At 39.7% G+C, this 26,167-nt stretch overlaps 1 protein-coding gene across 6 annotated transcripts in view; it reads left to right on the forward strand.

Annotated features, from left to right (window-relative positions):
* Window positions 1-4,363: 4,363 nt before the first annotated feature.
* The window catches only part of LOC121135211 (zinc finger protein 182), a 69,681-nt gene continuing 47,877 nt past the window's right edge, over window positions 4,364-26,167 (forward strand). Inside the window, exons 1-3 of one of the 6 annotated variants that reach the window (XM_040733652.1) lie at window positions 4,364-4,486; window positions 4,722-4,848; window positions 5,723-5,776. In XM_040733652.1, coding sequence (XP_040589586.1) covers window positions 4,744-4,848; window positions 5,723-5,776 — 159 coding nt within the window. In that variant the 5' untranslated portion in view covers window positions 4,364-4,486; window positions 4,722-4,743. Of the gene's footprint in view, window positions 4,533-4,721; window positions 4,849-5,722; window positions 5,777-16,962; window positions 17,147-17,431; window positions 17,929-26,167 lie in introns of those variants that run through there. The other 5 variants (XM_040733651.1, XM_040733653.1, XM_040733654.1 and 2 more) reach the window with 5 other exon arrangements.

Consider the following 26,167-nt stretch of genomic DNA (forward strand, 5'->3'; position numbering starts at 1 on the left):
AAAATGACCTCTTACTCCTCTGGTGGCCTACGTCGTGTCTGCCTCTCTCTCTCTCTCTCTCTCTCTCTCTCTCTCTCTCTCTCTCTCTCTCTCTCTCTCTCTCTCTCTCTCTCTCTCTCTCTCTCCCTCCCTCTCTTTCCCTCTCTCCCTTCCTCTCTCTCCCTCCCCCTTCCCCTCCCTCCCTCTCTCTCTCCCTCCCTCCCTCCCTCTTCCCCCCCTCCCCCTCCAGAATCCTCCTCAACTCCTAGTCCCACCTATCTTGCTTCCCTATTGGCCAACAGTGCTTTATTCAAACCAATCAGACACATATTTACAGAATGACGTCTCCCAGCATCTCCTCTTTTCTGTCTAAAATAAAAGAAAGGTTTTAACTTCAACATAGTCAAATTATATATAACAGAACAGTTATCAAGCAAGAACTATAGTTACAATATTTTGCCCATTAACATTTAGTAAGATGCAAAGAAAACATCTATCCTATCTTTGTGAGTCTAAAGTCTTATATGCAGCTTATCTTTTATCATAACTAAGGAAAGCTATAATTATAACTATCTGTCTTCAACTCCATCAAAGACCACAGAAGGATAATATATAAACAGTAGAATTGACAGAGACATCTCGCTGCCTGGACAGTCACCCAAAGTTCCTTTGTAACACTGGGGCATCCATCTTCAGCCCATAAGCCACAATGTATCTGGCAGACTTCTCAGCAAAGCAGGAAATTTTAAAGTGCCCACCTGCATTGGCAGTTTGTCAGTCATTTTTCTGTGCCCTGCAGAATGTCTGGCAGACGCTTCCATGAAGCAGGAACCTCGTAGGACTGTTCGAGTCACTTTCCTGTGGGTCCTGCATGCCCAGTTTATACAACAACAGTCAAACAGTCCAGACAAAAACACTTTCTTGCCCAAATGGCTAATCTTGCAATGTTGAAAGCAAACTCCATAACAAGTTTCTCTGATGCCCCTCTTCCTCTCAGAAGTAATTGATGTGCTAGGAGGAGACATTTCTCATTGTCAAGAAAAACCCTAAACCATTTTAAATGCCATTTACTGAAGGTCTTTGAAAGGTTTGAAGACTATCTAGCTATCCCAAATATATCTCTATATCTAGAAAACCTAATTTATCTAACTATAAGTTCTGACTATTATAAGTTTACTATCTATAATCTATATTTAATTATGCATTACATTTTTAAAATGAGTTATATAAATGCAATACCTAAACAAGAGGAGAAATATACATATCACAAAATTGATCTTAAATTTGTATCAATAAATGAAAATCCATTCCAATACAAAGTAGTCATTACTATACCATATCCCCTTTTTTCACTTTAGAAAGAGATTGACTGTGATCATTACCATTTATAAGCAACCCTGTATAAATGAAAACAAATATTTAAACAATATTTAGGCATTGGTCATTCCAAACTGCTTCCTGCTGATAGGGAGCACTGTCCATACCATGGGGATCATGACAAAACTCAGAAACTTGGCCAAGTTCCTGTTTTTGTAGTCCATAAGGCTGTATCATCTCAGCTGTTTCAGATGTTGAATCACTTGGTCCACTGCTTCTGTGGTTCATCAAACCACAGAAACCTGGAAGAAATCTACAGCCTTTCATTTTCAGAGAAAAGGTCCGGGCATGATACTTCTCCCACATCCTACATGGGAACTTCCTCATTCACATTTTCTAAGCAGGAAAATGCTTATGTAATTAGATACCTTCCAGAAATTCTTTAGAATAATAAATAAACAAAGTAGAGTATTAGTTGTTGGAAGTTATGGATCCAACTTTGGGAACTTGTGACCTTGAGCAAGTACTGATCTCTGGAAAACAGCTTCTTTATCTAATAGATGACAGCAGTGGGACTATTGTAGTAACTATTTGAAGCAGTTCAGTATGTACTTCACACAGTGTATGGCACATACAGGACAAATTTATTTCACTTTCTGTGTCTGTTGCCAGAACCTCTTCACTGGCTTTCTTGTTTCTTTAAAATATGTTCTTCTGAAAACCAGCTTGCAATTCACTTCTTAATTGCAATTTTCCCTTTCTTATTTTCCCTACAGGCTGTAGCCACACAGGGATCATAAGTCTTTTCTGAATTATTCAGAAAATTGCAACCTTTGCCTTTCTTCTACCTCTTCTCCAAGCATGTGTTTCTGAATACTTTGGACTCATCCCACCCTCCAGCCTTTTGGGCTTCCTTTTTATTGCTCTAAAACCTCTCTTCCAAACTTCCTACAATGGGACTGCTGGTCTGCCACATTACTGACCTCCATGCCAGCTTAAAATAGCCTTTTCTGAAAAAAAAGTGTGTGTGTGTGTGTGTGTGTGTGTGATATTTTACTTAAATGATGATCAAACTCACTCCATGTAGCATACGTTGTTCTACATCCTACACACCACCTTAATGAGACAGACATTTGTATCCCTATTTTATAGATTAGGAAGGTGAGGAAACAGCACAGAGAAATTAAGAGCCGTATCCCATGTCACACAGCTGGCTGGAGTACTTTTTTTGTGCCCAGATAGAAGTCTTGGGTAGGATGAATAGACCATTAGAACCATACTAATTAAAACAATGTGAATGAAAGATATATCAGGTTGGTCCCAAGAGTGAAGTGGATTCTGCTGTCGTGGGAGAGTAGCTGTCAACATGTATATACATATGAAGTATTACAACCATGTGGGTATGGTGAAGACCCATTTATTAGAACTGTTTTATACTCATTTGTGTCTTGCTATACTTAGACCTACTATTAAAAGTGCAAGCTAATAATATACAAAAACTCAAAAAGGGAAATTGTGACTAGGTGAGAACAATGTCTTCAAGCACTATTCTATGGAAGATTTTGTTTATCTCAGTATTTGGCAGGAATAGACAAGTGGTGGTGGCAGCAGGTGGTACCCTTTAGTGGCATAGTCTTTGTGCAGGCTTCTGGTATGAAAACCTTTAGTTCTATAAGTATTGTCACTGATCATGGCTATTTTCTTTAGGCAATCATAGCCTTGCCTCTTAGTACCAATAATAGCTATTGTGGCTTGTGTTTGAACCAGCCTTGCCTCTTCAGCAGCCATCACAGCAATTCTACTGGTAGGCCAATTGAGGAAATGTTCCACTTCAAGTTGTAGGGTGTTTTTGAGTTCTCCAAGTTTTGTGGTAGCAAAAGCTGTGGTACAAACTGTTTGAAGTTGTGCCACCATCTGCTGCAGCCACCACCTGACTTGCCATCAAACACAGAAAAAAAATTGCCAAAGAATACTAATTGGAAATCTTCTAGCTTGCCTACTACTTCTGTCTGGGGGAAAGGGCCACCAGCCAGCTGATGGGTAGCACTAAGACTTGAGGGTTTTATTTGAGCTATCCTGTGCCATTTAAAAAGAACAGTTTATTGAGTATACTGCAAGGGAGCAGTGAAATGCACAGTAAGTAACTGCTTGCAGCTTTATATGTAATTTTAAGCTCACTACATTTTTATTTAAGATATACATTGTTAGATTTCTTTATCTCTCTTAATGTACTCCATGATGTCCAGAATAAAATATGAAAGCACTGTCCCTGGTTCAGAAAGTCCTACACCATATAGCCAATGTCCACACCTTCCCATTCCCCAAACAATGACAGACTGCTTTCTCTGGAGAGGGAGAGGCACTGTCAATCACTACATAATACACTGTAATACTCTTCTCAGTTTATCTTTGTGGCCCCATGTGCCTGTTAATTTTTCAGCTTGTTGCCTACAGAGTCCTATGGTCCTTTATATACTAGAACACAAACTCACAGTTCTAGACAATGGATGGAGCTGGGGGCTTTCCCCTAAACTCCTACTCAAAGCAGGTAAAACATTTTGCCTGCATTGTCTTCTTGTTGATTACATCTGCAAACCCGTGGCTGCCCTCTGAACTCACCACACAAAATTCCTCCTTGTTAGAATGTTTTTTTCTTAACTGGACACTTCCTTTCTCCACCTAACACACACACACACACACACACACACACACACTGTTTCCTCCTTGTTAGAATGTTTTTCTTAACTAGACACTTCCTTTCTCCACCTAACACACCACACACACACACACACACACACACACACACACACACACACACACACACACACACACACACACACACACACACACACGGTGCCTCACGTCCTAGAAATGCTATCTCTGCATTATAAACACCAGCTCTGCCACGCTGACCAGGGAGAAAAGGAGTGACAGCACAAGTAGACATTTTTTTTTCCCCATCATTACGTCACCGAAGCTGCCGGCTACACTCTGCTCCTGCATTCGTTCTGGTCCCCTTCACGACGCCATGTTGACTATTGGCGGATGCGGTCTCAAAGGCATCACTGAGCATGCGTAGAACTAGCCGCCGTCCCAGTTTAAGCGACAGAGACAGTTAGTAGGTCCCAGGCGGAAGTGTTTTTCTCGGCCGTTCTCCTAATGGTCTGCTCAGCATCCCGCAGAAAATCTGGTTGAGTAATGTTGAGGGGCTAGCTCATGGGGTCGCGAGCTGATTGGTGGGTAGTTCTAAGGGATGAATGAATGGAGGTTCATGAGGGTCATTGATATGGGAAACTGGGAGGTGGAATGATGGGAGCTTGAGAGAACAGTGAATCGGGATCAGTAGACTTAATAGTGGACGAAGTTATGAGGCTAGTTAGGATTAATTAAGTCTTATTAAACTTTGGCTTTTACACATTTTCCAGCACAGCGGTCTCCCCTCTTTGGATGCGCCCCCACGTCTCCTTCTGCCAGTATAACCCTCGCGGGAGTCGCAGGGAAGGGCGTTGGATTGATCTAAAGACTTCTTTGCAGCGCCTGAGCCCCAGTGAGGTGAGGGAGAAGAAAAAAGCATCTATAGAGCCTTAGCAAGCTCTGCAGTTTGAGGTCTGAGAGAGATAGACAGACACTGAAGTATGTGAATTGAGGTACCATTTGGATAATAGGTAGTTTCGAGTGTATAATAAGTGACATTTGAGTTATAAATTAGTTGGAAAATAGAGGGGAAAAAAACAGGAACCCCTCAATCAAATGTCTATTCTTAGACATACAAAAGCTATGCCTCACTTAATAGTTAACATTTAATTTGTACATTAAAATGTATTCCTGCGATTTTATAAACCTTTTTTAATTTAGGAATTTAATTTGGCTTAACAGTTTTATAACATTTTCTGAATTTTGATTAGAGCTTCATGTACTATAAAACTTGTAGATAATAAGTGTACAGTTCCATACATTATTTTAGCAACCATGTAGCATTTCATTCTGCATTTCTCCTTATTATAATATTATAGGTTATAGAGATAGGATTTCTTAAATTTGACGTTATTAAATTCAGTTCTATGCATCTCAGTGGTATAGTACTGGCTTAGCATGCACAAGGCCCCAGAACTAGGTTCTATCCTCAGTATTACAAGGACATTATGAAACTATACAGGCTGTTATTAAAACATAATTGCAGCTGGACATGATGATGCACCCCTTTAATTCTAGCACTCAGGATGCAGAGGCAAGCAGATCTCTGTGAGTTAAAGGCCAGCCAGGGCTATTTAAAGAGACTCTGACTTAAAAAAAAAACTTAAAATTGCCCATACTCTTCCAGAGTGGCCTTCTGGCCAGCTCACCTGAGGGGGGTTTCTGGGCAGATGATTGTGAGCACTGTAAATCGAATGGTGTCTACTCTGATGTTCTACTCTGCTTATTCCAGCTCAACTTTCATATATCTATTTCCCAAGAAAATCAGGAAATGGCCAAACCCCAGGTAAGTATATTGTCTGTTACTATATTTTATCATAGATGTAATGAGTTATATAGGAATCATTAGCACAAACTAGGAAACTAAATTACTGGGTTCAGAGAAAATGAAAAATTGCCAATTAAGGTCAAGTCAGATTGTTGATGCTTTGAGGGTAACAGATACAGATTCTTCTTGACTTAAAACAATGTTATGTCCTGGAGTTATGTCAACCTAAAATTGAAAATTCATTTATTACCCTTATCCCACTAAACATGATGGCAACATGGTATATAGCAGTATGTATAGTTTATTTCCTGGTGATGACATTGCTTATGGGAGATGTTGTTCTGTGCTGCTGCCTCACATCAAGAGACAGTAGAGTATCTTTAGCCCAGGAGAAATCAAAATTCCAAGTATGGTTTCCACTTAATATATACTATTTTTCAACAATGTAAAGTAAAAAAGAAGTTAATTCTTTAGTTAAGATTATCTGTGAGTTTCCAGTTTGTCTTTGACCTTTCTGATGCTATTGTAACCAGTACCTTGGTTTGCATTACTCATTAGAACAGAGCATACCAAGGCCTCAGCCAATGTTTTCTGAAATTGTGTTTTGGTGCATTTCTTTGCTGTGCATTTCATGTAGAATTGTCTTCAGTAACAGACTGGTAAAAATGTGTTCCTGGTTTCCTAAAGTTATTTCCCACAACATTCCCTAGAGAGAATGGAGATATATTAGTTTGGGAATGAAATCTCTTAGGAAAGCTGCTTCTCTTTCAAATGATTTTCCTGAAATAATTTCCTCAGTTGGATTTTTAATTCTCATGCATCCAGAAGACAAATTCCTCGAGATATTGATAACCTACCATCTTTTTTTTCTATGTTCCCTTTTTTATTGCAGTGAAATCTTGCAGTTGTACAAGTTGATAAATGCTAACAAATGTAGTTTGGTGTAGCTAACAGATCAGTGAGATGGAAGACAATTTTATCTCCCGCAAAACCTGTCTCATGCTGTTCTTTTTTTATTTTAGAAATAATCTTACTTTACATATCAATCCTCCCCATTCCCTCGCCCTCCAATACACCCATCCTAGACACTGACCATCATTTGGGGAAGGGCCTAGACCATCTTTCTTGTATTTGGGCTGCAATAGTATTCCTACATAGGGAATGGGCTCCCAAAGTCCATTTGTGCACTAGGGATAAACACTGGCTCCACTGTTAGAGGTCCCATAGACTTCCCTGGCCTCCTAACTGGCACCCACATTCAGAGGGCTTGGTTCAGTTCAATGCTGGTCCCCCAGTTTTACTACTAGGGTCTCTGTGCTCTCACTATGTCGGGTCAACTGTTTCTGTGGGTTTCTCCAACATGGTCTTGGCTCCTTTGCTCATCCCTCCCCCCTCTCCGCAATTGGATTCCAGGAATATGGCTCAGTGTTTAGCTGTGGGTGCCTGCTTCTGCTTCGATCCGCTACTGGATGAAGGCTCTGGGATCGCAATCAAGGTAGTCATCAGTCTCATTATAGGGGAAGGGCATCAGAGGCAGCCTCTCCACTACTACCAAGATTCTTAGTTGGGGTCATTCCCTAGTGCCAGACCTCTCTCTAAGCCTATACTGTCTCCATCTATCCTTTCTTGTTCTCCTCTATTCCTCCCCTGTCTCAGTCATCCTGATCCCTCTTGTTCTCCTCCCCCCTCTTCTACTCCCCTTCTCCTTTTCCTACCTCCCTCCTCTCTCCATGGCCCCTCCCCTCCACCCCCTGCTCCCAATTTGCTCAGGGGTTTTTGTCCCTTTTCCCTTCTTTGGTGGACCATGTGTTTTTCTCTTGGGGTCCTCCTTGTTTCCTAGTGTCTCTGGTGGTGTGGATTGTAGTTGGTAGTCCTTTGCTCTATGTCTAATATCCATATATGAGTGAGTACATACCATGCTTGTCTTTCTGTGACCGGGTAATCTCAGGATGGTTTCTTCCAGTTCTATCCATTTGCCTGCAGATTTCAAGATTTCATTGTTTTTTTCCAATGAATAATAAATACTCCACTGTGTAAATGTACCACATTTTCTCCATCTAGTCTTCAGTTGAGAGGCATTTAGGTTGCTTCCAGGTTCTGGCTATTACGAATAATGCTGCTATGAACATAGTTCAACATGTGTCCTTGTTGTAAGAATGTGCATTCTTTGGGTATATGCCCAAGAGTGGAATTGCTGCATCTTGAGGTAGACTGATTCCCATTTTCCTGGAGAAACTGCCACACTGATTTCCAAAATGGTCATACAAGTGTGCACTCCCACCAGCAATGGAGGAGTGTTTCTCTTTCTTTCGGTGCTGTTCTCTTATAGCAACACAATATGCCATCTGGTAAACTCAGGCAACTATAGATCTATTCTGTGTCATTTTGTTTTCTCAAGTGTGTCACATAAAATGGGACATGTATGTATAACCTTATTTTGAAATTATTTATTTGCTTTTTAGTTGATTTATTTACATACAGTTTGAAGAATATATACATACAGTTCAAAACTAATACAGAGAGGGCCACTTTAACCATTCATTAATCTTTCAGAACTATAGACAATACCACAGATAGGATATTGACATGATCAAGCCCAAAATATTGCATCTCTTTAAGACTCCTTCAAGGCTTCATTCACTGCTCCCTAACACCAGACCTAGACTTCTGGAAACTCCTTTCTGTTCTCTATTTTAGGAGTTTGGTTATTTCATGAATATGATATAAATCAGATGCTCTAGTAACAAAAACTCAGACTACACAAAGCCCTGTCTTTCTTCTCCAAATCAGTTATCTTCTGGGCAGGATGACATATAGCCTGAGACAAGAGAATCATGATTCCTGAGATACCCTGAGATACCCTGAGCTACATCCCCAAAATACAAATGCTGAGGATGTATCCCAGTAGTAGAACACCTACCTAGAGTGGGCAAGTCCCTGGCCTCAATTCCCAACACTACAAAAAATTATTGGTGGTATCTCTGTTCTGATATTGAGTATAATTGTATGTATTTACTGGATATTATGCTGGCTAGTGTGTTTGTTAATTTGATACAAACTAGAGTCACCTGGAGAAGGGTGCTTAATTGAGGAAATGCCTCTGTCTGATTGGCCTTATGGCGCAGCTTCTTAATTAATGATTGATGTGGGAAATTCCAGCCCATTCTGGATGGTGCCTCTCCTAGGTAGATGGTCCTGGGTTATATAAGAAAGCTAAGTGTTTGTAAACAGATTCAAAATGATGCTGTTTACATATTTTGGAATGCTTAGATCAAACCCAATGCACCTATCACATCAAATACTTACCATTTAATTCTGTCTAACCGAGCATATTCTGTACTTCGACCAGTATCTTCCTGATCCCCTCCAGCGTTGATATTAACCCTTCTGCTTTTTGCTGCTATTTAGTTTGATTTTTTAGATTTCACATGTAAGTACTAATATATAGTATTTGTTCATTAGGCATAGCAGACTCCAGGTTCATCCACATTGTAATAATGACATAATTTCCTGGATTTTTTGAGACAGGGTCTAACTGTCTAACCTTGGCTAGTCTGAAACTCCCTATGTAGACCAGGTGGTCAGGCTGTCCTCAAACTCACAGATATATGCCTACCTTTGCCTAAGTTTTGTAATTAAAGGCATATACTCTTATCTTGAGTATTGTGATTAGTGCTGCCATCATGTTGGGGATGTAGATGTCTCCTGAACATAATTCAAATATTTTGTCTACACAGAGAAGCCAAATTACTGGATTATATGGAAATTCTATTTTCAGTTTCTTTTCGAAATCTTTACCTTGATTTCTATAATGGTTGTACTAATTTATATTCCTACCAACCATGGATAGAAGTTCTCTTTTCTTTATGTCCTTGCTAACCCTTGTTATATTTTTGATAATAGTTGTTCTAATAACTCATGGTTCTAATTTGTATTTCTGTAATGACTAGTGATATTGAATATTTTTTCACATTATCTGTTGGTCATTTATGTATCTTTTTCAGACAGTGTTCCAGACTAGCAATGAACTTGCTATGTAGCTTAGGCTTGCCTCCTAAGTGTGGTTTACAGGTGCATGTCACCATGCTTGCCTGTGTCTTTTATCTTAGAAACATGTTCAGATTACTTATTTTCTTTTTTATTTATTTATAAGTTTCTCTTCATTTTACATACCAACCACAGTTCCCTTCCTTCCCCTCCTCCCGCTAACCCTTATCTTTCCCCCACCCAACCTTCCCATTCACTCTTCAGTAAGGGTAAGACCTCCCATGGAGTCAACAAAGTCTGGCATATCAAGTTGAGGGAGGACCAAGCCGCTCCCCCTGTGGCGATGCTCATTTTCAAGTGAAGTTGTTTACTTGCTATTGAGTTGAGTTATTTGTATTTTGTGGTTATTAATACCTTATCAGAAATAATTGCTTTTAAATAATTTAAATATAGTTTTAAATATTTTCTCCCAATCTACAGGTTTACATCTCCATTCGGTTAACTATTTCTTTCTAATGCAGAAGTTTTTTTGTTTTATCCTTTACCTATTATTATTTTTGTTGTTGAGTCTTAGAGGTCAGATCCCAAACCAATTACTGCCCAGACTGATGTTATATAGTTTTACACCTGTATTTCTTAATTTTTTTTAATTTTAAGGTCTTGATATTGAACCCAGCATTGTAGTTTGAATGAAAATGACCCCATAGGCTCATAGGCACTGGTGCTATTTGGAAGTGTGGCCTTCTTGAAGGAAGTGTGTCACTGGAGCCAGGCTTTGAGGTCTCAGAAACTCAAGCCAGGCCTAGTATGTCTCAGTCGCTCCCTGCTGCTTGCAGATCCAAATGTACAACTCTCAGCTCCTTCTCCAGCAGCATGTCTGCCTGTATGTTTCATGCTTCCTGCCATGGTATTAATGCACTAAACCTATGAAAACTGCAAACCAGCCCCAAATAAATGTTTTCCTTTATAAGAGTTGTCGTGGTTATAAGACTGTCTCTTCACAGCAATGGAGACCCTAACTAAGACCACCACATAGGCCTGAAACTGGCTATATTATCCTGTCTGGTCAGAAATTCTCTCAGCATTTGAGCATTATGATGACAGACATGTGCCACCATGGACAATTCCTGTGTTTTCTTCTAAGAGTTGTCTATTTTGTTCTGTTGATTTGTGTATCTGTCTTCCATCAGTACTACAGTGTCTTCATTAATGAACCTTAAAAATAAATGTTAAAATTAGGTAATGAGAAGTCTCTAACTTTATTCTATGTTGCCAAAATTCCTTTCCTTTTGTCTTCCTGCATAGATTTTAGGATAATCTTGCTTATATGTTTTACAATATCTTGCTAGGACTGTGATAGAAATCAAGTAACATTGAAAGGCATTGTAGGAGAATTGACATCCACGAATACAGTATACCTCTCCATTTATTTAGATCTTTAATTGTCTCATTGATGCTTTGTTGTTTTCAGCATACAGATCCTATAAATGTATTTTGTTCTGCTGAGGCTATCGTGAGAAGATACCACAGTTGATAAAGGTATAGTTCACTCATCAGTACCACTAAAAGTGACTTAAACAAACCAAAACTCATCGTCCTTGGTGGCTCTAGAGACTGGAAGTACAAGATCAGGTGTCAATAGGGCTCGTTTCTGGTGAAGTGTCTTCCTGACTTTCTGGTGGCTACCTTTTTGCTTGTCTTTATGCCATCTTTCTTGTGTGCATACCATAGGGGAAAAGGAGGGCAGGGAACTACATTTGCTGTCCTTCCTCTATGAGCTCACACCTATAAGATGAAGACCCACTCTTCTGACTTCATGTAACCCTAATTATCTTCTTAATCCCCCCTAAACACTACCAAGTTGTGGATTAGGATTTAAATGTATAGTTTTTGAAGGATACATTTTCAGTCGATAATGATATTATACATTGTAATGAGTTTGATTATGATCTTTTCATTATCTGTATATGATGTAGTTTGATCATTTTCATTCTCCTTTACCATCTCTTGTCCCCTTCCCACAATGCTCTAACTTTTCTCAGATAATCCCCCTACTTGGATATCTTTTTTTTTTCTTTTGCTCACCCAATGAGTTTCCTTAGGGTTATATACAGGACCATAGGTGAGAGGTTATTTACTGGAGCATGATGAACACCTTACCAGTGGCTACCCCACTGAAGAAAATGCCTCTTTCTCCCCACAGCAACCAATACCTGCCAATAGATCCTTAGAGAGGAGTGGGCCTTATTAGCTCCTCCCCCGAGAAAACCATTTAAAAATTCTCAGAGAATAACCACAGATGTGTCAACAGATGCAGAAAAGGCTTTGAAACTTCAAGAGTGTTTCATGATTAAAAAATATCCTCACCGGGCGTTGGTGGCGCACGCCTTTAATCCCAGCACTTGGGAGGCAGAGGCAGGTGGATCTCTGTGAGTTCGAGGCCAGCCTGGTCTACAGAGCTAGTTCCAGGGCAGCCTCCAAAACAATACAGAGAAACCCTGTCTCAAAAAACCAAAAAAAAATCCTCAGAAAAATAGAAAAAGAAGAAATGTTCTGGCCTTGATATGAAAAAAATCTTTAAAACTTCTAGAGAAAACATCAAATTGAATAACGCAAGCCTAGATTCAAACACAAGGCCAGCATGTTTGCTTTCCCCCGTTGCTGCTAAACAGCCTGAGAAAGCAATCCAGTGCAAATGTGCAGGAAAAAGGCATCATGAGTTTAAAACTAAAGTATCTCTGTTCAAGGAAGATATGAATAGAACATGTCGAAAACTCCAAGGACTCTATCAAGAAAAAAAATCTAAGGCTATTAACAGTGCTCAGCTGAATCCCAGGATACAAGGTCAACAAACAAGAATCAATCACAATTCTACAGACAGATGGTGACTACTGGAAAATAAGCATTTAAAAACAAAATCATTATAATAACTTTAAAAATGAAACACATACATATATATGAAGAAAACACATCATTATATGGTATTCTAACCCACCCAAAAGCCTGTGGCTGGGGAGGTCATAGGCCCTAGAAGGTAAACTGCAGCAGTTTTGCCAAATGAACATGATATGCCTGTCAAAGTGACTTCTAAATAGTTCTGTTTATCCTCATAGATTTGTCCTGCTGTCAGTTTTGGTCAAGGATGCTTCTTTTTACAGTGGGCAACAACTGTATAATTCTACTGATTGAATTTTAAATATAGAACCATCTTTGGGTCCCTGAAATGAATCCTACTTGATCATGGTATATTATTCTTTTTTGCGTATTTATAAGTCCAAATTGCTAGTATTTTAACAGTCACTGTTGTTCTCATTAGAGATGTGACTTTGTTTGTTTGTTTCTTTGTTTGTTTTAGTGCCAGGGCTACAACACTCTTCACAGATTCGGGTGAGGGCCTAAGGATTGAAATAAAGACAAAGGACAGCGGGTCATTCTTGCAATGAGAATGCCATTTATTGCAACAAGAGAGGAGCATTATATACCAGTTAGCAGGCACGATGGAAAACTACCAAAGTCAGAAGTTCATGTCCCCAGGGCCCTCTGGCAATAATGATGGACAGATAACAGGAACTTGCATTCAGGCAATAAGGATGGGTGGATAACAGGAACTTGCATTCAGGCTTCATTGGAAGATGGGAAACAAGTATTTGCTAAATAAGTTCCTAGTCACAAGCTGGTCAGCAGATCCATATGGGGGCAGGGTCCAACAATTCCCCCTCTTTTTTATGTATACAAATGAGCATTTGTCTTAGGTTGTCCGGGACATTAACGTCTGCTTTACCCATCATTGAAAAGCCTGCCCAGGCCCCGCAGACCCTCTGTCTTACGTTAACAGATGCCCCCCCAGTCTTACCTGTCAATGATTGTTTATTTGTCTTGTAGGCTCAGCCAGGCCTGTACTGAGGGGTAATCTGCTGTCAAGGAAAGCATGATATGTTTTGTTTGAAAATGGCGCTGGACTTGTGGCCTTCCCATGCTGCAAAGGCAGACTAGAGGTAAAACTGTGTTGCCCAGGGCCATAATCCCGAAGGCTAGCGACCCACTCCATACCTTAATTAACTGACCTGTCATCTATAGTCCCTTTAAGAGGGAGTCTCCCACAAGGGGAGGCACCCTGGTCTCAAAAATCTTAATTTGGGAAAATTGAGAGAAATTTGTTTTTATTTAAAGTGCCCAATTGTACTAGAGAAATATTATTTTGGGAACTTAGGGTAGAGGCAACCTCTCCTGGGAGTTTATCCAGCGTGCCTGCCATAGCAACTGATTCAGAGATAAACTGTAGCTGCCATGGCAGCAGCCACAGTAGCAGCCACGATAGCCACCATGATGTCAAAGTCTCTCTCCTGAGTGTTCCACTGGCATAGGCACGATACTAGCAACACGGACCACCGAGGTTGATATTTCACCATTCCAACAGCTTCTGAAGTGGCATTTTGGAATCAGGACAGGCGGGTTTCTGATGAAGGCCCAATAAGTCTTCTGATAGCTGGTGTGTAAGAACAACAGCTCTAACAGTGCATAACACCCCCAAGGACAGGTATCTTGTCCAATCCTTGAACGTTAACTGTAAAAGTTTTTATCTATGTTCCGTTCAAATACTGAGAAGGGGCTTTTGTCACTCATCACAGTCCATACTAGTGTCCAGTTGTTCTAAACAGGTCCTTTTTTCCCCAAAGGGAAAAACTGGCAAAATGAATTTTGTGTTTTAAGATGTCCAGTTCTTTGTCAGCTCCAAGATGAAGACTCACAGGTTTGGGAAGTCGAGGTAGTAGGCCTGTTGAGAAACTGGAAATCTTGAACTGACTGTTTTAAGGGTCAGGAACACTGGTTCATCAGATCTCACTCAAACTGGCTTGGGCAGGCTTTCACGGTCTCAGGTCCGGTTTTTCTGCGCTCTACACGTCTCACTAAATGGTCTGGCAGCCATCAAGCTTTATTCTTTTCCTATAAGAAAACAGAAACATTCCCTCCACCCCAAATTGGGTCTTTTTCACTGTCTGGTGTATGGATGTCCCCATCTGACCTGAGCAAAAGTTGTTAGAATTCCATCATGTTAGAATCTTTTTGTAGTAGATTGTTCACTGGCATCCACATTTAACAATTTTTAAACGAAGTGTTATGTACACCTACTTTTAGGAATGGGGTGGTAGTGGTGGTTTTTTAATCAGGGTCATGACATGATGCTCAGAATGTTGTTTAGAAGAATGGTATGCAATTATAGAATGTCTAGAAATCTTCCTTTTGTCTTTCTACTTCTGTTGTCTCTTAATTTCTTTCTGATCTGGTAGCATACTTAGTATGATTTCAGTTATTTTAAGTATGTTAAAGCTTGCTTTGTGATAGAGTCTCATTTGTTAATAAGTCACATGTTCTTGAAAAAGTCTGTTTTTAGTGGAGTGTTCTGGATGTCATTTGCATACATTCAATGGAGTTAACATAATTCTATATCTTTGTTAAATTTCTGTTTACTGGTTCTATGAGGTAATAAGAAAGGAGCACTCACTGAAGTGTCAAATTTGTCTATTTCTCCTGTCAGTTTCAGTTTTCAAGTACTCTGTGTGTGTGTGTGTGTGTGTGTGTGTGTGTGTGCTATGCATATGTGTTCACATATGTGGATGTATCTGTATGTGAATATGCATGTGCAGCCAGAAAGCAACATCAGGTGTCTTCCTTTTTTTGTGTATGGTAAGACCTAAAATGACAGACATCTTCCCAACCCTGCTTCACAAAATGTAAAGATCTCTTGTTAGATACACTTTCAGGAGCACTGTTGGAGGTGGTGTGTTTTTTAGACAGTGTCTTACTATGTAACTTCGTCTGGACTCAAACTCCCTGTGTCCTTCAAGCAAGCGTTGATCTCATAGTTCTTCTACCTCAGCTTTTGTAGTACTAAGATCACATGAGTGTGCAACTACTCCTGGCTTTGGGACTGATAGTTTTTGGTTTGGTTGGTTTGATTGTTTGGTTGGTTGGGTTTTGTTTTGCTTTGTTTTGTTTTTTGCCCTTATGTAATGTCAGACACTCTCTTGGGTGATTTTTTTCTTAATTTCTCACTCAAGTTCTACTTTGGCTGTTATGAATATGGTCACTCTAGTTTTTCTTTGATTGGTATTTCAATAAAATATTTTTCCATTCCTTTAACCTTTTTTCATTTATTTTATGTATACAGGTGTCTTATCTGCATCTATGTCTGTGCACCATGTGCATGCCTCATGCCCATGGAGGCCAGAATAGGGCATCAGATTTCTTGTAAGTGGAGTTACAAATGGTTGTGTGTATTGGGAATTGAACCCAGGTCCTCTGGAAGAAAAGGCCATGCTCTTACCCATTAAGCTATCTCTTCAGACTCATCTCTTTTTGCTGACAGTCTCTATATCTAGTACCAACTGACCTCAAACTTACTGTTTAGTCCAGGCTGGCCTCAAACTCAAGATCCTGTCTTTAACTACCAAATGCTGAAATTACAGGTATGCACCACCTTACCTAGCTGGTCCTTACTTTTTATCCAACTAGTATTATTACATTTGAAGAGTGTTCTTGTAGATAACAATGTAGTTTGAGTCATTAGTCTGTTGGAGCTATCATAACAAAGTACCACAGACTAAGTGCTTAAACGTCAAAAGTTTCTCTTTCAACAGGTCTAGTGGCTGGGAATTCCAAGATCAATGTTCTCTCTGACTTATTGTTTGGTTAGGGCCTGCTTTCTACTTGCAGGTGGCCTACTTGTTGTGACCTTGTTTTTCAACTCTTCACAATGTTCCTCTTCTTATACAGATCTTTATTGGCTCTGCTTTCATACCTTCCTTTAACTTTTCTTTTTCCTCTTATGGCAGTGCCTGAGATTGAATGTGGGCTTTGTGCTTGCTAGGCACGCACTCTACCAGTGATCTCTAGCCTTAACCCTTCATTTAAAGTTTAGTTCTCTCTAGAAATATCCTATCTGCAAATGTAATATATGAACGAGGCTCCAATATATGAACTGAATAGCATACAATTCAGTGCCTAATAATGCATAATATTTTTAACCCACTTGAAAATTTTCATTTAATTGGTGTATTTTAGTCATTTTACCTTTAATGTAATTATTGATACCCTTGGATTTAGGTGTACCATTTCATTATTCATTCACTGGTGTTTTTTTCCATTTTACTTGGTAGTGATTCCTCTTGTGTTGTAGAATATTATATTATTTTGAGGTATGTTGCTTTTGTTTATGTTCTGGAACATTTGTTCAATGATGCAAAGATGTGTTTGATTAAATATAATTCACCTGTGGTCAGGAGGCTGGGACAGCAAACAGCTGACAGGAAGCTGTAGGGAGGAGCCAGGTGGAGAAGCGTTTATAAGGAGGGGTGAGAAAAAGCATGAGGACTTCTTGGGAGACAAGAAGAGGTGAGCTAGGTGAGCTGCTTGCTATCAGCCTCTCTGGGAAGCAGGATTCTACCTCAACCTTTGAATCTTGAGTTCTTTAGCAGGACAGAGATTTAAATAAGTTTTCTTAGTGGCTTTGAAAGAAGCGTCAGTGCCTGAGGGAACAGAATTTCCTCAAGCCTTTGGCTCTTATGGCATAGCTGCTGCTGGTAGCAGCAGAGTTGCAGCTGCTGACTAGGATAGCAGCAACAATTAAAAAGAAAGACAACACTCTTGCTGCCTTTAATTTTTTAAAACCTTTTTTTGTATCACATAGTTTTTTATCTATCTGTGTGTGCTGAGAATTGAACCCAGAATCCCTAGTATGCCAAGCATACTTCTCCACTGAGTATTCTGTATTATTTTTTGAGACAGGGTCTTTCTATGTAGCCCAGTGATTTCTATTATATTAAGTTTGTCAAAGCTTGTTTCCCAGTTCATACATACTTAAAAAAAAGTATGCTCTGTTCTTTAGTAAGATATTCTGTGTGTGTTAGCAGTCAGTGGTATTGTTTAGTTGTATACCCTTTTGTTTGTTTGGTTGGGTTTTAGTTGTTTTGAGACAGTCTCACTCTGTAGCCCGTGAATGGCCTTGAGCTCACAGAGATCTGCCTGTTCTGCTTCATGGGTGCTGGGATTAAAGTCCTGTGTTGATTTTCTATCTACTGATTCTTTCCATTTCAGGATGTATTGGAACTTGATATACAGCCCCAAACTGGTCTCGAACTTGAGATCCCCCTGCCTCCTCTTCTTCCTAAGCATTGAGATTGCAAGTAAGTACCACCACACCTGGCCCTTGGCTGTATATTAGACTATATATCTATTTACATAATTTCTTTTTTTTGTGTTTGCTATAGAGGTTATCATGTTTACTTCCCTTTATACAGTATGATTAATGTTAATATTTTTACCTCTTTAGCAGGATGTATGAATTTGGCTATTATAAGTCTCCTTTCTGTTTTGGTTGCCATAGTTCCACATGCATTGAAAATTACACTGAACACTGTTACGTTGTTTTTGTCTCTTTGTTTTGGGGTGTTGTTTTTATGTAGAGTTTCAGTATGTTTGCTGTGAAGTCCCAATTTCCTAGGTTCATTTGATCTTCCTGCCTTGGCTTCTTGAGTAGGTGCCACAGCCGTATGCTACTACATATGGCTTCACATTGTTATAATTAGTGCTTTCAACATTTTCATATTTTAGAGGATTGAAGACAAATGACGTTATTATATTTATCTTTTTAAACAACCCACTGTGCTGTTCTTCCTTTGTTGTTGATGATTCAGATTTCCCTCTGTAATCAGTTGTCTGTCTGTAAAGTGCTTTTAGTAATTATTTTCTGATTAAGTCTACTGGCAACATATTTTTCCTTTATTTGAATATCTTTATTTCACTTTTATTCCTAAAGGAAATTTCCATATCACATGTAGTTTTTTCAATGTACCATCATTTCTTATTTATGTTTTGTTTGTGCATACATTGTGCTTGTGGAGGACAGAACACAACTTACAGAAGTCAGTCCTCTCCTACATTGTAGGTTTCAGGCATTGAACTCAGGCTATCAGGCTTGGAGACAAGTATGCTTACCTGATGAGATATTTCACTACACTAAGCGATCATTCTTTGTGGCACTTCAACATGCTGTTGTGCTTCCCTCTGCACTCTGTAACTTCTGATAAATATACAGTCATTTGAATAGTTAATTCCCCTATATGTATTATTTTCCTTTGGGTGTATGTTTCAGCAGTTTTATGATAATGTTTCTGTGTATGAAATCCTTTGTTTTTATCCTATAACAGACTGTTCTACCTCCTAAACCTGAAGACCCTGTGTTTTGTCAAATTTGAGACACAATGAGGAATTATTCTGTCAAATACATTTCTGAGTCACCCTCTTTCTCCCCGGCTTCTGGAACTCTGATAAACTGAGATTGGTATTATCCTTCGTGGTCCCAGAGATGTTCTTCTTTCCCTTGCTCACCCTAGTGCTTCCTTCCCCATTTTCCAGACTGGACAATTTGTGTTTACCTTGGGAGACTTTGCTCTTTTTTCCTAGTGTCTCCATTGTGCTATTGTGTCCTTCCAATGGGAGCTTAGTTTAGTTATTGTCCTCTCCAATTTTATTTATTTTTTAATTAATATTATTTAAATTAAACACAGTCTTATTTTACATACTAATCCCAGTTCCCCCTCCCTCCTGCCCTCCCATTCCCCTCACCTACCTCCCATCCCACCCTGTCCTCTTCAATTTTAAAAAGGTCCATTTTGTTCTTCATTAGATCTTTTGTTTCTTTGCTAAGACCCTAATGACTCCCTAAGCATTTGTCCTTCTTAATGTTTTTAACATTTTTTATCATTTTTTATTTTAATTTTAAATACCTTGTTTTACATGTCAATCCCAGTTCCCTCTCCCTCCCGTCCTCCCGCACTCCCCTTCCCCCTCACCCTCCCACCCTATTGCCACTTCCTTCCACATAGGGGATATCTAGAGTCTGTCATTTCACTCCGGGAAGGGTCCAGGCACTCCCCCTAAGAGTCCAGGCTGAGAGAGCATCCCTCTTTGTGTTATGGGCACACAATGACTGTTTGTATTCCAGGGATAGACACTGTTCCACTGCTCAGGGCCCCATAGGTTGCCCAGGCCTTCTCGCTGACACTAACATTTGGGAGGTCCAGATCAGTCCCATGCTGGCCTCCCCGCTGTCGGTCTGGGGTCCAAGAGCTCTCCCTTGTTCAGATCAACTGTCTCTGCTGGCTTTGCCAGCCCATTCTTTGCCAATTTGCTCATCACTCCTCTCTCTCTGTCACTGGGTTCCTTGGGTTCAGTTCAGTGCTTAATTGTGTGTTTGCCTCTGCTTCCATCAGTCACTGGATGGAGGCTCCCAGATGGTTATAGACATCAAGTTCATTATCAGGAATGGACATTCGAGGTGGTCTCTCCACTATTGCTTAGCTTGCCAATTGGTGTTATCCCTTTAGATCACTAGAGGTCACTCTGGTCCCTGATCTGTCTTCTAATCTATGATTCCCTCTTCCCCCTATTCTATCCCTACCCACTCAACTTCCTGTTCCCCCATGACCTACTCTCTCTTCCTCTTCTCTCCCCCTCTTCTTCCCAGGTCCCACTCTCCCCCACCCCCTCGCCGTGTTCCCCATCCATTCAGAGGATCTTGTCTCAATCCTCTTCTCTTGGGTACTATGCATATATGCATATCTTTTAGGTTTTTTCTTGTTTCCCAGACTCTCTATTAGTGGAAGTGCAGACTGGCACTATCCTGATCCATGTCTAAAACCCATATATGAGTGAGTACATACCATGTTTGTCTTTTTACGACTGGGTTACCTCACTCAGGATGGTTTCTTCCAGTGCTATCCATTTACCTGAGAATTTCAAGATTCCATTGTTTTTTTCTGCTGAGTAATACTCCATTGTGTAAATGTACCACATTTTCTCTATCGACTCTTCATTTGAGGGGCATCTAGGTTGCTTCCACGTTCTGGCTATTACAAATAATGCAGCTATGAACATAGTGGAGCAGATGCCCTTATTGTATGAATTTGCCTCATTTGGATATATGCCTAAGAGTGGAATTGCTGGGTCTAGTGGTAGATTAATTCCCATTTTCCTGAGGAATCTCCATACTGATTTCCAAAGAGGCTGTACGAGTTGGCACTCCCACCAGCAGTGGAGTAGAGTTCCCCTCTCTCCACATCCTCTGCAGCATAAATTGTCGTTGGAGTTTTTGATTTTAGCCATTCTGACAGGAGTAAGATGGTATCTCAGAGTTGTTTTGATTTGCATTTCCCTGATAGCTAAGGATGTTGAGCACTTTCTTAAGTGTCTCTTGGCCATTTTAGCCAAGTTCTGTACCCCACCTTTTAATTGGATCCTTTGGTGTTTTGGAGACGTGTTTCTTGAGTTCTTTGTAAATTTTGGAGATTAGCCCTCTGTCAGATGTGGGGTTAGTGAATATTTTTCCCATTCTGTGGACTGCCTTTTTGTCTTGTTGACTGTGTCTATTGCCTTACAGAAGCTTTTTAGTTTCAGGAGGTCCCATTTGTTAATTGTCAATCTCAGTGTTTGTGCCACTGGTGTTATGTTTAGGAAGTGGTCTCCTGTACCAACTCGTTGAAGAGTATTTCCCAATTTCTCTTATAAAAGTTTCAGTGTGGCTGGATTTATGTTGAGATCTTTGATCCATTTGGACTTAAGTTTTGTACAAGGCGATAAACATGGATCTATCTGCAGTCTTCTGCATACCAGTACCCAGTTATGCCAGCACCATTTGTTGAAGATGCTTTCTTTTTTCCATTCTACAGTTTAATCTTCTTTGTCAAAAATCAAGTGTTCATAGGTGTGTGGGTTAAAATTAGGATTTTCAATTTGTTTCCATTGGTCTACCTGCCTATTTTTGTGCCAATACCAAGCTGTTTTCAGGACTATGGCTCTATAATAGAGCTAGAAGTCAGGTATGGTGATACCTCCTGAAGTTCCTTTATTGTATAGGGTGGTTTTGGCTATCCTGGGCCTTTTGTTTTTCCATATAAAGTTGATTAATTTTCTTTCCAGGTCCTTGAAGAATTGTGATGGAATTTTGATAGGGATTGCATTGAATCTGTAGACTGCTTTTGGCAAGATTACCATTTTTATTATGTTGATCCTACCAATCCAAGAGCATGGGAGATCTTTCCATTTTCTGGTATCCTCTTTGATTTCTTTCTTTAAAGACACAAAGTTCTTGATATACAGGTCTTTCACTTCCTTGGTTTACATTATCCCCAGATATTTAATGCTGTTTTGCCTATTGTAAATGGTGATGTTTCTCTGATTTCTTTCTCAGTCACTTCATCATCTGTATATAATAGGGCCACTGATTTTTTTGAGTTTACCTTGTATCCTGCCACATTGCTGAAGGTGTTTATCAGCTCTAGGAGTTCCCTTGCAGAGTTTTTTGGGTCACTTAGGTAAACTATCATATCATCTGCAAATAGTGAAAGTTTGACTTCTTCTTTTCCTATTTGTATCCCCTTTATCTCCTTTTGTTGTCTTATTGCTGTAGCTAGAACTTAAAGTACAATATTGAAGAGATATGGAGTGGACAGCCTTGTCTTGTTCCTGATTTTAGAGGAATTGTGTTGAGTTTCTCTCCATTTAGTTTGATGTTAGCTGTTGGTTTACTGTATATTGCTTTTATTATATTCAGGTATGTTCCTGTTATCCCTGATCTCTCTAGGACCTTTATCATGAAGGGGTGCTGGATTTTGTCAATGGCTTTTTCAGCGTCTAGTGAGATGATCATGTGGTTTTTCTTTTGCAGTTTGTTTATATGGTGGATTACATTGATAGATTTTCTAATGTTGAACCATCCCTGCATTCCTGGGATGAAGCCTACTTGATCATGGTGGATGATTTTTCTGATGTGTTCTTGAATCCGGTTTGCGAGTATTTTATTGAGTATTTTTGCATCGATGTTCATGAGGGAAATTGGTCTATAGTTCTCTTTCTTAGTTGTGTCTTTGGGTGGCTTGGGTATCAAGGTAATTGTAGCCTCGTAAAAAGAGTTTGGCAGTGAGCCTCCTGCTTCTATTGTGTGGAATACTTTGAGGAGTATTGGAATTAGCTCTTCTTTGAATTTCTGATAGAATTCTGCACTGAAGCCATCTGGGCCTGGGCTTTTTTTGTTTGGGAGACTTTTGATGACTGCTTCTATTTCATTAGGGGTTATATGTCTGTTTAGATTGTTTATCTGCTCTTGATTTAGTTTTAGCAAGTGATATCTATCCAGGAAATTGTCCATTTCCTTTAAATTTTCAAATTTTGTGGAGTACAGATTTTCAAAGTATGCCCTGATGATTCTCTGGATTTCCTCAGAGTCCGTTGTTATGTCCCCTTTTTCATTCCTGATTTTGTTAATTAGCATGCTCTCTCTCTGTCTTTTGGTTAGTTTGGACAGAGGTTTGTCTATTTTGTTGATTTTCTCAAAGAACCAACTCTTTGTTTCATTGATTCTTCTCAGTGTTTTCCTGGTTTCTAATTTATTGATTTCAGCCCTCAATTTGATTATTTCCTGGCATCTGCTCCTCCTGGGTGAGTTTGCTTCTTTTTGTTCTAGAACATTCAGCTGTGCTATTAATTCTCTAGTATGACTGTTCTCCAGTTTTTTCATGTGAGAACTTAGTGCTATAAACTTTCCTCTCAGCACTGCTTTCAAAGTGTCCCATAAGTTTGTGTATGTTGTGTCTTCATTCTCAGTGAAATCGAGGAAGTCTTTAATTTCTTTTTTTTTTATTTCTTCCTTTACCCAGGGATGGTGCAATTGTGCATTGTTCAATCTCCATGAGTTTGTAGGGTTTCTGCGATTTGTGTTATTGTTGAATTCTAATATTAATGCATGGTGGTCTGATAAGATACAGGGGGTTTTCCCAATTTTTTTGTATCTGTAGAGATTTGCTATGTTTCCTATTATGTGGTCAATTTTAGAGAAGGTTCCATGTGGTGCCGAGAAGAAGGTATATCCCTTTGTATTTGGGTGGAATGTTCTATAGATGTCTGTTAAACCCAGTTGCGTCATAACTTCTATTAGTTCTTTTGTTTCTTTGTTAAGTTTCTGTCTGGACGTCCTGTCTAGCGGTGAGAGCAGAGTGTTGAAGTCTCCTACTATTAGTGTGTGAGATTTTATGTGCATTTTGAGCTTTAGTAATGTTTGTTTCACGAATGTAGGTGCCTTTGTATTTGGGGCGTAGATGTTTAAAATTAAGACTTCATCTTGATGTACTTTTCCTTTGATGAATTTGAAGTGTCCTTCTTCAACTCTTTTGATTGATTTTAATTTGAAGTCTAGTTTGTTAGATATTAGGATTGCTACACCCGCTTGTTTCTTGGGACCGTTTGATTGGAAGATCTTTTCCCAACCCTTTACTCTGAGATAACGTCTGTCTTTGATGTTGAGATGTGTTTCTTGTATGCAGCAGAAGGAAGGGTTCTGTCTTCGCATCCATTCTGCTAGTCTGTGTCTTTTTATAGGCAAGTTGAGGCCGTTGACATTAAGGGATATTAATGACCATTGATTGATGATTCTTGTTTGTGCTTGATTTATTGTTAGTGAAGTTATTTTGTGTAGTTTCTCCTCCCTTTTTCTTTTGGTGTTTTGTAAAGTGGGATTATATATTGCCTGTGTCTTTGTGAATGTAGTTATCTTCCTTGGATCTAGGTTTTCCTTCTAGCACTTTCTGTAGAGATGGATTCATGGATACGTATTGTTTAAATCTGGCTTTGTCATGGAATATTTTGTTTTCTCCATCTATGGTAATTGAGAGCTTTGCTGGATATAGTAGTCTGGGCTGGCATCCTTGTTCCCTTAGCGTTTGTAGGACATCTGTCCAGGATCTTCTGGCTTTCCTCGTTTCCATTGAGAAGTCAGGTATAATTCAGATAGGTCTGCCTTTGTATGTTACTTGGCCTTTTTCTTTAGCTGCTCTTAATATTTTCTCTTTACTCTGTAGGTTTGATGTTTGGATTATTATATGGCGAGGTGACTTCTTTTTCTGGTCCAGCCTATTTGGTGTTCTGTAAGATTCTTGTATTTTCATAGGCATATCTTTCTGTGGGTTAGGGAAGTTTTCTTCTATGATTTTGTTGAATATGTTTTCTGTACCTTTGAGTTGTATTTCTTCGTCTTCTTCTGTACCTATTATTCTCAGGTTTGGCTTCTTCACAGTGTCCCATATTTCCTGGATATTTTGTGTTAAGGATTTGTTGGTTTTGAGATTTTCTTTGGTTGACGACTCTATATCCTCTAATGAGTCTTCAACACCTGTGATTCTCTCTTCTATCTCTTGTATTCTATTGGTGATACTTGCATCTGTAGTTCCTGATCGTTTACCCAGCTTTTCTATTTCCAGCATCCCTTCGTTCTGTGTTTTCTGTATCGTTTCTATTTCAGCTTTCAATCCTTCTACTGTTTGAATTGTTTCCTTAATTTTTTTGGTTTTTTTTTTCTTGGTGCTCTTTAGATTCTCTGAGAGATTTGTTTATTTCTTGAATTTTTCCCCCATTTCATGGATGTTTTGTTTGTTTTTTCTTCTATTTCTTTAAGGGATTTCCTCGTTTCTTCTTTGAGGGTCTCCATCATCTTCCTGAAATAAGTTTTAAGGTCTGTCTCCTCTGCTCCGTCTATGTAGTGCTTTTCTGGTCTTGCTGGTTTTGGATCCCTAGATTCTGGTGGGGTCATGTTGGTCTTTCTATTGCCGAGTGAGCTCTTAGTCTGTCTTCTTCCCATCTCTTCTTCCAGTGGGTGCTGGTGGGGTCTTTCCGTCTCCACTGGTCTCCTTCCTTCCTGAAGCTGAAGCGGAGTTTGGGGCCTGGAAGGGCTGATGTCTTTCCTGAAGCTGGGCTGGCTGGGGTTTGGGGCTTGGAAGGGCTGATGTCTTTCCTGTGTGCACTGGTCTTCTGGATGCCAGGAGCGGCCCCGGAAGATCAAGGGGATGGGTGTTGGGTAGGGGATCCCCGCCGGAGACCCTATCTCATCTGAAGCTGGACTCGCTGGGGTTTGGGGCTTGGAAGGGCTGATGTCTTTCCTGTGTGGGCGGGTCTTCTGGATGCCAGGAGCGGCCCTGGAAGATCAAGGGGATGGGTGTTGGACGGGGGATCCCTGCTGGAGACCCAATCTCACCTGAAGCTGGACTCGCTCTGTTTTTAACATTTTAACATCTTTATTAATTCCTGTTAGAGTCAGTTCTTTGTCTTTTAATGTGAGTTAAGATTTTCCTGCTTTCTTGAATATATACTATTAATTTGGGGTTGTGTTCATAAGTTTTATGAAATTCCAGGTTTTTTGTGAATCCTAAAGAGAATGTTAGTTGTCTGTTTGTAATAGGCAGTTAACACAATTGAGTGCAGGCTGCAAGTTGTAGTCTGCTGTCTGTGGTTCAGTTTTCTATGTCTATTCAGTTTTCAAACCTTAACAATTTCATTTGTATCTGTCATGTATGCCTAATAGCCTGTTCTGGGATGTGG

This window comes from Mesocricetus auratus, unplaced genomic scaffold (assembly GCF_017639785.1).
Source record: "Mesocricetus auratus isolate SY011 unplaced genomic scaffold, BCM_Maur_2.0 Super-Scaffold_100033, whole genome shotgun sequence".
Lineage (NCBI taxonomy): Eukaryota > Metazoa > Chordata > Mammalia > Rodentia > Cricetidae > Mesocricetus > Mesocricetus auratus.